At 34.7% G+C, this 13,204-nt stretch overlaps 1 protein-coding gene across 2 annotated transcripts in view; it reads right to left on the reverse strand.

The window, feature by feature from the left end:
* The window catches only part of chas (chascon), a 219,825-nt gene that overhangs the window by 123,952 nt on the left and 82,669 nt on the right, over positions 1–13,204 (reverse strand). For both annotated transcript variants that reach the window (XM_070635286.1, XM_070635285.1), the window contains exons 4-7: positions 10,843–10,885; positions 5,197–5,325; positions 5,068–5,108; positions 4,725–4,964 (exon numbers count right to left, since the gene is read on the reverse strand). In XM_070635286.1, coding sequence (XP_070491387.1) covers positions 4,725–4,964; positions 5,068–5,108; positions 5,197–5,325; positions 10,843–10,885 — 453 coding nt within the window. The remainder of the gene's footprint in view (positions 1–4,724; positions 4,965–5,067; positions 5,109–5,196; positions 5,326–10,842; positions 10,886–13,204) is intronic.

Raw genomic sequence — 13,204 nt, forward strand, 5'->3', positions numbered from 1 at the left:
AGATACATAAAGAAAACCAGTGCCGCATGTTGAAATTGTGTGTACTTGTAAAATAATAATATAAAATATTCAATGAACAATGTCACAAGACATGCAACATTATTCGCATGATTTGAAATATTTTTTTTTTATCAATTACCAAGGAGAAAAATGTTTTCTGGCTATTAATAATTAGCATATGGTGAAATTAGCATTGCTACGCTTTAAGGTAATTCGATTTCTTTATTTTTATATCTAATTAATGTTTTTCTGCTTCTTTTCGTGTCTCTTTTTTTACGTTAGAAATTTTTGCACGACATGAATAATGAATTGTGAGCTTGAATCGTATTCGATTAGAGCCTTTACTTTGACGCATGTGGTCTCCGTAAGGTGTGCGAATGCGGAACATATGCAGTCACGTACTGCACCTAGCCTAACCACACCAAGTACCAACCTCACCTTCGCGTGGTGGAGACCGTCAATCCAAGCCACATAGTGGGGCGGAGTCAAACGAGGCTCTGGTTAATACAGGATGCGTTGGCTTAGCAAGCCGCCATCCTTAAATCAAACGCTAAGAAACACAAAGAGAGAGCCGGACTGGAACTAACGACGACAACCAAAGCTAAACGAAAAAGGACAAACGATTTGAAGCTCAACAGTTGGAATGTGCGGACGCTGTCAGGACCGGGAGCGTTGTCAGCATTAGTGTTGGAGCTTCGGCATTACAAATGCAATATCACGGCGATACAGGAAACGAAGTGGCATGGACAGCAAGTATTTGAATGCCAAAGGTACACTGTCTTCTCGTCTGGAGGAACCAAAAGCTCAACTTTTGGCACGGGATTTATTGTGGATCCTAAATGGACAAAGCACATTGTTAATTGGACACCAGTCAACGAGAGAATGTGTGTGCTGAGGATAAAGGGCAAATTCTTCAATTATAGCATTATCAACGTACACGCACCACACAACGAGCGTCCTGAGGATGAGAAGGACAGTTTCTATCGACAGCTAAACAGGACATATGACAATTGCCCGAGGAATGACATCAAGATCGTTATTGGAGATTTGAATGCACAGATAGGAAGAGAAGAGATCTTTAAGCCTACAATCGGAGGTCATAGTCTTCATAACGTATCTAATGAGAACGGGGTACGACTGATCAACTTTGCGGCATCATTGAACATGGTGATAAGCTCCACATACTTCCAACACAAAGACATCCACAAAGCAACATGGTGTCCACCAGGATGCAGTAATAACAAGACCCAAATCGATCATGTGATTATAGACAGAAGGCACGCATCGGACATATTGGACGTACGCAGTTATAGATGTTTGGAGATCGACATCGAGCACCACAGCTCTGACCACCTATTGCTAGGAGCAAAAATCAGGGCACGAATCAGCAACATTTGTAAGGAGAGAGGCGTTAAGTGCAGACGCTATGATGTAGCCAAGCTCAGCAGTAAGGAGTGCAGAGAGTCGTTTAACAACGAGCTTAAGGAACGACTGACTGCCCAGGACCAAGGAAGAAGTGCCTGGCAGAATTGCTGCATCGCCATGCAAGATAGTGCTGAGAAATGTCTCGGTTTCAAACAACACACAAAGAACGAGTGGTTCGACGAGGAGTGCAAAGCTGCAGTTCAGAAAGTAATCGATGCTAGAAAAGGAAGGATCACGAGAGCAAAAGCTGAGGAGATTAGAAGTCTGCAAAAAGAAAAGAAAAGAGTGCTCCAAAGGAAGAAAAGGGCTCACGACCTCAAATTGATTACTGATATTCAGGAGGCGCATAGTATGAGTGAATCCAGAAAGTTCTATAAGTCCATCGATAGAGCAAAGAAGTCTTTCCTTGCGAGAGTGTCTGTTTGCAGAAGAAAGGATGGAAGTCTGGTATGTGATAAAGAAGGAGTTCTGGAGCGATGGAAGGAGCATTTCAGCGAGCTTCTAAACGCAGGTGGAGATGGAATTTCCACACATAACAGGCAATCCTATGAGATTGATGATTCCAGAGATTTCGAAGCACCATCATTAGAGGAGGTAGAGGCGGCTATTAGCAGACTTAAGAACAACAAAGCGCCTGGTCTCGATAACTTACCTGCTGAGCTGTTCAAGACGGGTAGTGAGGAGCTTGTTAGCACACTTCATCAGCTAATAGTGCAAGTCTGGATGGAAGAGAAGCTTCCGAATGAATGGATGATCGGCGTGATATGTCCCATACACAAGAAGGGATGTAAGATGACATGCTCAAATTATCGTGGAATCTCACTCCTTCCATCAGCATACAAAGTATTGTCTAAGATCCTTTCCTTGAGACTGGAGCCGTATACAGAGCAATTCTTGAGTGAATATCAAGCAGGGTTTAGGCGGCAGCGTTCGACATCCGATCAGCTTTTCAGCATACGCCAAATCGTTCAAAAGAGCTACGAGAGGAATGTAGAAACACATCACCTGTTCATCGATTTCAAATCAGCATATGACACGATTGACAGGGAGGGGCTGTGGAACATCATGTGGGAGTATAACTTCCCTCACAAGCTGATCAGATTACTCAAGGCAACCTTGGCAAAGGTCATGTGCAGTGTAAAGGTTCAAGACTCAACATCGGGCCTTTTTGAGTGCAAAATTGGACTAAGACAAGGCGATGAACTTTCTACGAAGCTGTTTAATATCGCACTGGAAGGTGTTTTCAGGAGAGCCAAGTTGGAATTGAACGGAACGATTTTCACAAAATCCATCCAGTTGCTGGGTTTTGCTGATGACGTGGACATTGTTGGTAGGAACATTAGGTCCGTTACCGATGCGTACTCCAGGTTGGAACGAGAAGCTAACAAGATTGGTCTACGTGTCAATGAGGATAAAACGAAGTTTCTCATGGTCGCTGCAACGGAGAGATCAAGGAAGCTTGTGGGATCTCATCTAGTTATTGGTGATAAGAAATTCGAAGTAGTCAATGATTTTGTCTACTTGGGATCCATTATTAGCAATAACTACGACACAACACTGGAGATTAAGCGAAGAATTTTGGCAGCCCAGCGAGCATATTATTCAGTAAGACATATTCTAACGTCAAGGAAAATCTCAAGGCATGCTAAATTAACGATATACAAGACGCTCATCCGACCGGTAGTGTTATATGGTGCTGAGTCATGGAATATGACGGCTGCAGACGAACATGCAATTGGAGTTTTTGAGAGGAGGATTCTAAGAGTAGTCTTTGGACCTAAGAAGGAAGGAGACCAATACAAATGTAGGAGTAATGCGGAACTGTATCAGCTGTATGGTGAGGCTGATATTATAAAAAGAGTCAAAGTAAACAGGCTCCGATGGGCTGGGCATATTATCAGAAGACCTGCAGAAGCTCCACTAAATAAAGTCTTTAAATCAGACTTTGTGGATGGTAAGAGAGCTCGAGGTAGACCGAAAAACTCCTGGAAGGAAGCTGTTGATAGAGACAGCATTGCATTTGGTATTGGCAATTGGCAGGCGGAAGCCGGCGATAGAACCAGTTATAGGCGACATCTGCGGGAGGCCATGGATCACAACTGATCTGTACGGCCAGCGAAGTAAGTAAGTAAGTACTTTGACGCATTGCATGATGTTTTGATGGATTACGACGTGGATTAGAAAATTATTTTTGAAAAATTTGTTGAATTCCTTGTCAAAATTAATAAATTTATGTAACTTTTTTGAGGAATTAATTGTAAATTAAATTGGATTTGTGGTCAATTAGGTTTGATGTTTGGGAATAAAGGATGAACTGCCTACATTTATTGGTCATTTCTTTAAAATCACGATCAAGTTGTGAGTGGTGATTGATTCCTTTTCAAAAATCAACTCTTATTTTTCCTAACAGAGTCTACAATTTGTTTTATGTGAATCTTTTGAAACCCTTTAACCCGTCCTCTAAGTTATTGCGATAAATACAATAAATTTTCAAAACCAACTCTCAACCTTCCACCTGGAAGTTTCAAAAAATATCCTTAAAATACACATCAGACTTCAAAAACCATACAAATCCAACTCCAAATAAGCACCACCCTCTTTGCTATCCAACATTAAATTTTTATAACCAACCCACCCCTTCCACCTGGAAGTTCCAATAAACTTCCTTTAACATCTCATTAGACTCCATAAACCATACAAACCCAACTCCAGATATCACAAGATGCTCATTAAAAATTCAAATTTATGCTTTAAGTAATAAAAACAATAATCATAACAATAATAATGAATGAAACAAGACTTTGCACTAAGTGCACGTACGGTACGTACAGAGAAATGTTAAAACAAAAAGAAATTATATCATTTTCCATCGCGATGGACACAACAACAAAAAAAAAAAGAAATAAAACAGCCAACGGAGAAATAAAAAAAATAAATAAAGAAGCCGAGAGTGAGAGAGAATGAGGCAATATGATCTTTACCATTGCCTCGATTGCATTACATAATAAAGTATTTTATTTAATTTCACTTTCAATTGGAATTCATTGGAACTCGCTCGAATTTTTTTGCTTTTTTTTCAACTCTTTTAATTCTCCTTGTGTAGGTCGGAGTTTACGCTTCGATTCGCAGACGAAATTAAAACAAAAGCAATTTTTTTTTGTCAAATTTTACGGATTTTAAGTTTTGAAACTGGCACAACTGGTGCGAGTTTAATGGATTTTGTTGAGATACTTATCATTATCGACGATAAACATCTTAATTGTACACCATTTGCCATATAAACATAAAGTTGTACTCACCGCATCAGAGAAGTCACCATAATGTCGGACATCCTCTATTTCAGTTAGTTCCGTTGTATCCTCACGTGACACAATACGATTATTTTTTTCTTCGCGCACGAGTCCATCGTCTCTTGCTGACAATACATAGTTTGATGGGTGAGCAATTTGACTAGATTCACCATTGACTGAATTTTTATTAAATTCCAAAGCATCTGGACTGTCTTTAAGGCCGGTTGGTGGTTCACCGAGTGTTTTTCGCTGTGGAAAAAATTTAGGATTTTAGATTTCAAATGTTGCTTGGATTTTTGAAAATTTGGAAAATTTCCATCATCAAAATCAAATTTTTCCGACCATAACTCACCTCTGTTTGTTCTGATTCAACTTTGTCAGTGTCTTCAGTGGCTGAATATAGCAAAATTATAAAAATAAATTATTCGTGACAAAAATGTTCAATCAACACTCGAGGAAATTGAATAACTGTGAAACTTACTTGCGGTTGATACAATCGGACCAGAATCTTCAATAACTTTGCCATCTTCAAACTTCACTTGACGCTTCACTCGCGTTTCGATCTGTTTTGTTGTTGTCAATTCTGTCTTACGTTTTGTGATTATTTCTTCTGTAAAATTGAAATGGAATTAGAGGAAATAAAGAAATTAGTTTTGAAATGAAATTTAAATTGTTTTAAGAATTGATGAAAATTTAAAAAAAAAGTATGACGGAAAATAGAAAAATAAATATTTTTCAGCAAAAAAGACTAAATGTCATCAACAATAACTATATCCTATATATGGCTTAATGTTATTCGTTTAAGGACTTGAACCTCGAGTTCTATAACTTCTTTTACAATTCTCAATTTTAAGTTTATTGTTTGATTTACATTTTCTTCTTATACTTAACCGTAACGATCAAAACATTTTCAAAGTCCAAAAGCTCCAAATGTAAGCTTTTTCGGTAAAGTTTTCTCTTTTCTCACGACAAACTTAACATAGCACTTGATCATATTTTGTTCGAAACTTTTAAAAGCTTTTCTTGATATTTCTGTCATAGTGATCATAGTGATCATGTCATAGTTTTCGAACTTTTACTACATTTTTCTACGATACAGACACGAGATTAAAGATATATATTGGAATTTGAGATTCATTTCGTTCATCACCAGGGTTCATATTTTTTTAATTTTTACTTTTTTTTTTTTTCAATTTTTACGTGTCATTTATGGATGCAAAACTTGAAGATTACAAGAAAAAAGAGTGCCTCCAAATTTTCATCAATAGGTCTTTGCGAAAATTATCTTGCAGCTTTTATCCAGAGCTAATAAGCAAAACGAGACTTTACGCTTTGACAAAACAGGAGCTCATAACTGATGATAGAGACAAAAGAAAATCGGACTAAATTGGTCATACATGAAGGAGCATTCAGGAGGGAGAGTGTCGTTCGTAGCGTAGGTCAAAATATGAAAACGATCTACAACATGCTAAGAATAGACGTTGCAGATTTTTCATGGCTAGCTGTTTTTGAAATTAGCAGAATAGATCAAATTGACAATCTTCAATTCGTAAAAGAGGCTCAGCAGGGCATACAACTCAATGAACTTGAAGATTTGACTATAAATCGCGTTAGATTCAAAAGTTTCATCATCAAAAAAATTCATTTTAAACGTAGGAATGCTTCTGAGAATTCTAATAAAACTTGGCATGACAGTTACATGTCTTTGACTTTTTTTGCACTCTCAGTAAATTGGTGACATTAAAAACCGACACTAAACTTAACATATCTTGTCAACCCATCAACATTTTAGTGACAAAATAACTTTTGCACTTGTCATTGAACCGATAAAATTTGCACAAAAAATCTTAAAAGCTTTTAGCGTGAATTATAAAAAGTGCTAATATTTGCATTTACGATCAACGGAATTGAAGTATTTTCTCACAATAAACATAATTCGCTAAGACAATATTAGCAACAAAAAAAACCTTGCATGACCTCAGTTTTCACAAAAAAATGCGGTAAATTGATAATAAAAAGCTATTTTTCATGAATTAAACGGTCAAGTTAAAGCAAATAATATGAAAAATTCATAAGATCGGAAATAAAATATGTATAATAAATATTTATTTATTACTATGAATATAAAACAGTTAAACACAGCACACGAGATCAAGCAGTAGTAAAAAAAATGTCAATGCTGAAATTTAAGCATTTAATAAATTTATCATTTTTCAATTGCTCTTTGTGTTTTTTGTCTCAATCTACGGTTGAACATGAATCGATCTATTGATTTTACAATTCAAATATTAATTCAATGTACATTGTCGAGATAGAGATATTGAGCGACCAATAGCACCTGATAGCGTAGATGAATGCATATACGTTCAGTACTTGTGCCGTGCATTAGTTATTCTAACCGCAATTCAACCTTAGGTTGAGTCAATAAGAATTAAAACATTGAATTAATGCTTTTGAAAGAAGGAATTAGAATTTGAAGGTTTTGTTAAATTTTTCATGGTGGTCTTCGATTAAAATGCAATTCCTCATTTATTCTGCAGTACTTAAGTAATTAATTGTTTCATACTAATTATATTCTCGAATATCATCAAAAAGCTATATCTTTTAAGATTATTATGATCCACAGCTACGTTAGAATGATTTTCGACTAATGATTGTTTAACTAGTGAAAATGAGCCAGACCTACAGTTTACAGTTGTGATCAGATCCACTCCTTTGATGAAATTACTGGCTTAAGACTGCAAAGGAAGACTGTGAGCCGCGTATCCAACTACATTAAATTCGAAAAAGGACAAGTAATAAATTTCTCATGCCGACTCTTAAACTCATGTTCGCAGGGTCGGTTTTACAATAATTATGTAAAGAAGTGCTAAACCATTCAAACATCAAGCCTGTACGGCTCACAAATGAAACCATATATTTTGACCAATCTAATCGAGTATTGACTATAAGGGTGAATGAATCATCAAATATCCGACATAAAAGACCAGTTTACAATGTATATTAAGAATGCCGATGCTAATGATTAGTCGTTGACATTATAGCATGTAGTTTGCTTTATTTTGTGACACAATGTCGCAAAATTGATTTATTAAAAGAATTTTTATATTGATTCATAGGATTAAAATATTGTAAATCACACCCTAGAATATTTATTGTTTTGCCTTCAATTCAGTGACTAATTGATAACGTGAATTATTATTCTAATTTTTGTAAGGATTAAGGTCTGCTCAATTGCTTTTATTACTCCGCAATCCTCAACAGAAATATTAAGAATGAAACGAATAAGCAAAGTTGACAGGAGTTCGGAAGTCCGGTCTCTAAAAGGACTCTATTGTGGATCTAAGACTCCTGCTTAATAGATTTCAGCTAACTTTACATCCCAGTTATTTTTTTGATCAAAAATAAAGCATATCTATCACTATCTTGGTCAACAATTTCTAATGCAAAAGTATCTAATTTAGAAAGTTTTCCATACTGAATAAAAATCAATCAATAAACGACTCAACATAATTTTGAAACAAATGGACAAACACTTAATCATTAGCACACCCTTCAACACCTTCAAAAATCAACATCCAAAAATCACTTGAGCAACGTTTAAGTAAATTTCAAGTTTCTCAAATTGTACTCATGACTGAGCATAAGCATAGTATGGTCCAAAAAGCATTTCAACCCTTCACATTAACAGTCATTAAATGTAATTGAATCTATTGTTGACGTTGATTACAATACATGTGTGAAGGTTAATATTGACCGGTTAAGTATAATTTAAAAGCAACTGGAAGTCCCGTTACAACAGGATTTATTTCTCTCTTTTGTAATTTTAAATTTCAACGAAATCAATCAAAAAAAAATATGTTGATTGCATTGTAAAGAAATCAAAGAGAATTAAAACATTTAATGGTTCATTGAGTTCACGCATAAAAATTTGTTTATTGACTTGAGAAACGCCCTGTAAATGCATTCGAATATTTTTTATAATTCTTCATACGATTACATGCTCGCATTAGCATAAAAAGTATATAAAGAAAAAAAAAGTTCAAATGATGTTCGCGGTAACATAGTCAAGGTCGTCATGCGATTTATGTGTGTATAAGGAAGGTCACGATCTACTTATTGTTGCGGCTAGTTTCAATGCTTTGATTTACTTCTTATTTTCTTACATTTGCATCACAATGATGTTCTTAGTGAATTTATGTTCTATTGTTGTTCGAGTACTGCTCAAGTCAATCTCTCGTGATTGTAAGGAAATTAGCAATTACAATTTTATATTTATGTGAAATACTAAGCATGAAGAGTAAAATTGTGCTGGTTTTGATGTTATGGCTTATTTTGATGTTTATGTAAATGTCATAAATGCGGTTTTGATGAGGTTAGATTTGACAAGTGAATTGAATGTGAATTATTCTAATTTATTATGCAAGTTTTGAATGAAATTTTCAGGAATTTAGCAATTGAAGATGATAAGGGAATGTTCCTAAGTTCTGTAACACTAAAAAAGGCTCAATAAGACCATCTCCTCAACTGCTTTCCTTCTTCTCTTTCTAAGTGCGTAGTCAGATGAAGAAATAGGGGTTTTAGGATGGTTTATCAAAATACTCTAATAAAATTATGACGTTCTTCCAAAAAGAGGTGGTTTTGACCTCAAATTCTTCCCCTGAGCGTTTCTGCCTTCCCTGGAGCGTGCCTTCCTCATCCTGTGCGCCCCTGCCTTCCTCTGATCGTCCCTGCCTTCTCCTGAGCGACCCTGCCTTCCCCTAGGTGTTGTGATATTTCCTAACATACCCTAACTTAACGACATTAAATAAAATCAAATTTTAAACTCTAAAACCCCTCAATTTAATCCTCACAAATAACTTAATGAGACAGCTCATTCAACTAGACATGAATGACTAATATGTCCAAAAATTTCAATCCCCTTAACATCAAATTACTGCAAAATATTTCCTAAATTCCATTAAATAAAACACGAACTACGGAAGCAATTTTTTTTGCAACTGATACACATAAAAAATGATGCTATAAATAACCGGGTAAAGTATAACAATCCAGTATAATTTTAGGGTTAAACAAGATCAATTCAAGCCTTAAAAAAGATCAATCAATAGAAAAAAAGAAGGCAAAAAAAATTATTTGTTGTTCCTCATAGTCATTGCAAAATCCTTGACTTTCCTTTTCATTTCTCAATTGCAGTGCGCAAAAAAATATGATATTGAATTTACTTTACCGGTGTAATTTTCTAGAATGACATGAGTTTTATATTGAATTGTTATGGATTTTTGACTTTATTTTGTAAATTATTAATGTTGTTTGCTTTATAGTTAAGGTTATAGTTTCTAAAGGAACTTCTTAAAGACTTCTTATGGAAGGAAAGGACGGTACGAGTATGGTACGGTCCAGTTAGTCTTGATCTCGACAAATTCTCGAAAAACTTTTTATGATTCACAGCGAAAATCAGCCCTAGAAATTGCACAAAACTTTTTATAAACCATAATTTTTTGAATTTTTAGAAAATTTTCGTGACACAACTGAGATTATTTACGCCATTTTAGTAAACTAAATTTAAGTAGTATCATACAGATTGCCCACTGTTTAAAAGTGGATTACAGGTTCCTCACCACTGCCTAAGGGTGCTCTTCTTTACCATATGTTCATAAATTTACTATTTCAGTGGTATGTCTACATCATCCCATCCATATCAATATCCCATATCAATATCGAAGTAATCGACCCCTGTCTACACCTCTGAGAGATGCCTCATCAAGTGTCCCATGTCAAAACAATAAAATTCTCATTAAAATTCCCATCAAAATAAGTGTAAGCATTTTAAAGAAATTCCTGTCAAATCAAATTTTCATAAATTAAAACTCAAAGAATTTCCTCTGAATTTTTCAAGATAATAATATTCCACAGCTTATTCCCATGACACTGAATCACATTCCACTGAATACCTTCCACATATTAACATAAACATTCGAAAAGGAAGGAAGGTCTTTTTTGAAATTCATCATTTTCATCAGAAATTCATCAAACTAACCACAAATATTTCATAAGGAAATGCCAAAATGTATTTCAATGCTCAAATAACAGATGTAAAAATAATAAATTAAAGATTCAAACTCACCTTCTTTGACGATAGCTTCTGGCTCTGTATTCGAAGCCTCAATCTGTGGATCAAAATCATTTGATATATTTATACGTGTTATATGATTCACATATTCGCGATTATAATTATAATTATTTCGATTTGCATTCGACGATGTTGAGGGTCTTGCATTTATATATGATTGATGATGAGTAAGCGGTTGTGAACCGTAACTCGTGTAATAATTTGATGAATGTAAAGGCGTTCGATTGTGTTCACTACTGCTGTTTGTAACATGATATTTTGGCTGTGAAATCGAAACCGAGTTTGTGTATGTTGTTGTTGTAAGCGACGAAGAAGATGAAGATGGCACGAGAAGCAGAATGACAACCATTTAATAGATTTGAGTTACATTCTTTCAGACATGAATTAATTATTTTTCTTAGAATTTTTTTAATTTGATGTAAAGTCTTTAGTAGTAGCTGGACATTACAGGTACATGGACATTTTTGTCTTCACATTCCACAATCACACAAATAACAACAAACTTTGGTATAAAATATAATTTTTTTAATTTTTTGTACAGTCCAACGGTTTAATTCCTCTTTCTCTTTTTCCTCATCACACTCTGCACATCGTTAATTATTCATGCACATATTATTTTATTTTTGGAAGTTTTTAATTTGAATAAAAATTTTATTATTATTAATTTCGTCTTCTTTTCCGTCCTATATGACACAATGGATAGGTAATAAATAAATTATACATCATTAATTTCTCGTTATATCGAAGAGAAATACCGTTAAAAAAGGAGCTTTTTGTGGGAACGTCTTTAAAATTGTTTGCATCAGTGACGTTGGATTTAACAAAAAGTAAAGTTTTTTTTTCTACTGCCAAGTTTCGAACTCATGACCGCAGGGTCGGTATCATAGTAATTGCATACCAAAGTGCTTAACCATTCCGCTATCGAGCCACTTCGGCGTTTGACCAAAGTAAAATTTTCTCATGGATCCTTCACATCGAGATTTTGGCACTTTTTATCTCAATAAATCCTTGACTAATTTCAAATATTTTTATAGAATCTTGTATAAAAATCGAGAGCAAAGAAGTGTTAAAATTTCAAGAACAAAACAATGTTTTAAAGCAATAATCTAACCTCAAAGGTCAACAACACAAGCACCTGCTCAAAAGCGCGCACAAAAATCAATTATGAATACATGTGTAAATTATTTGATTTGTATTGTGGAAGTTAACAGTAATGACGCGTGAGACGAATCTTTTTCTTCATTTGTTGATTGCGTGACGTGAATTTTGATGAGCATATTTGGCAAATTTCTTTTGATTTACTGCCCATCATTATTGTTCAATTCCATAGCTTTCGAATGAAATTTGCCAACATTATGCGCACGAAACATGGCAAGAAACAATAAATGAGTTTCATGATTAATTCAAATTGAAATCTCAGCTGACTAATTTAAATGAGCTTCTTTTCTTTTGAATTATTTTTTTATGAGAGTGTTAATTACTAAAAGGAAGTGACGAAAACATTTGTGCTGTCTTTCCTGCCACTGTGTAAACATTTTTGCACACTATTCATAATATTTATAGTTAAATATTCACAAAGTGCCTCTGTATGTCCAACAAAGACCACGGATTATTGTTATTCAACATAATAAAAAGAATTGAGATTTTTACTATTGAACGTTTACGGATAATTTGCTTGTGTAATTGTAAACTTCCTGAAGATTAAGATTTACACAAAAGAGACTTTAATTCTTTTTGTTGTAAAGTGATTAGTGTAATTTATGATTTTGAGAAGTTTTCATGGTTTAATATCTTGAAATGTAAAGGGCAATGATTTTTAATCATTTTTGGTAATGATGAAGGCATTTAATCTTGAATTAAGAGTAATTAAATCAAACTAATGAAGCCCTTTTAGGGAAAGTTGAATAAAAATTGAATGAAAATTATGAAAAAGTATAGAAATTTCAGAAAAAGTTTTTCAGTTAAAAAAAAAAAAACAGAGCTCGAAGTCGACCGAATTTTGGAAGGAATCGAGTCGACTCAGATCGACTTTTCAATAAAAAATTCGAGTCGACATCAACTTTGGTCAACAATATTAAGAGTAAAATTTAGATCAGTGTTGTTCAAACTGTACACAGTGTCACGGTCCACTAGAGTACCGGAAAATGGTCATATGCTGCATGCTTATACAGAGTCGGTTGTAGCTTTCCTTGAGCTTACCACCAAGCTATGCGATAGCAGAAGCATGTTTGGAGCTACATGGCTTACTGGTGGCTTACAGTGCCATAAAGCTCCAGAATCGCATCACTTTCTCCAATTACTGGATGTCATTCATGAATAATATCCAAATCACCATAGTGATAAAATCCTCAATTTC

This window comes from Chironomus tepperi, unplaced genomic scaffold (genome assembly GCF_022539635.2).
Source record: "Chironomus tepperi strain 1889 unplaced genomic scaffold, CSIRO-AGI_Ctep_v1 contig_87, whole genome shotgun sequence".
In the NCBI taxonomy this organism is placed as follows: Eukaryota; Metazoa; Arthropoda; class Insecta; order Diptera; family Chironomidae; genus Chironomus; species Chironomus tepperi.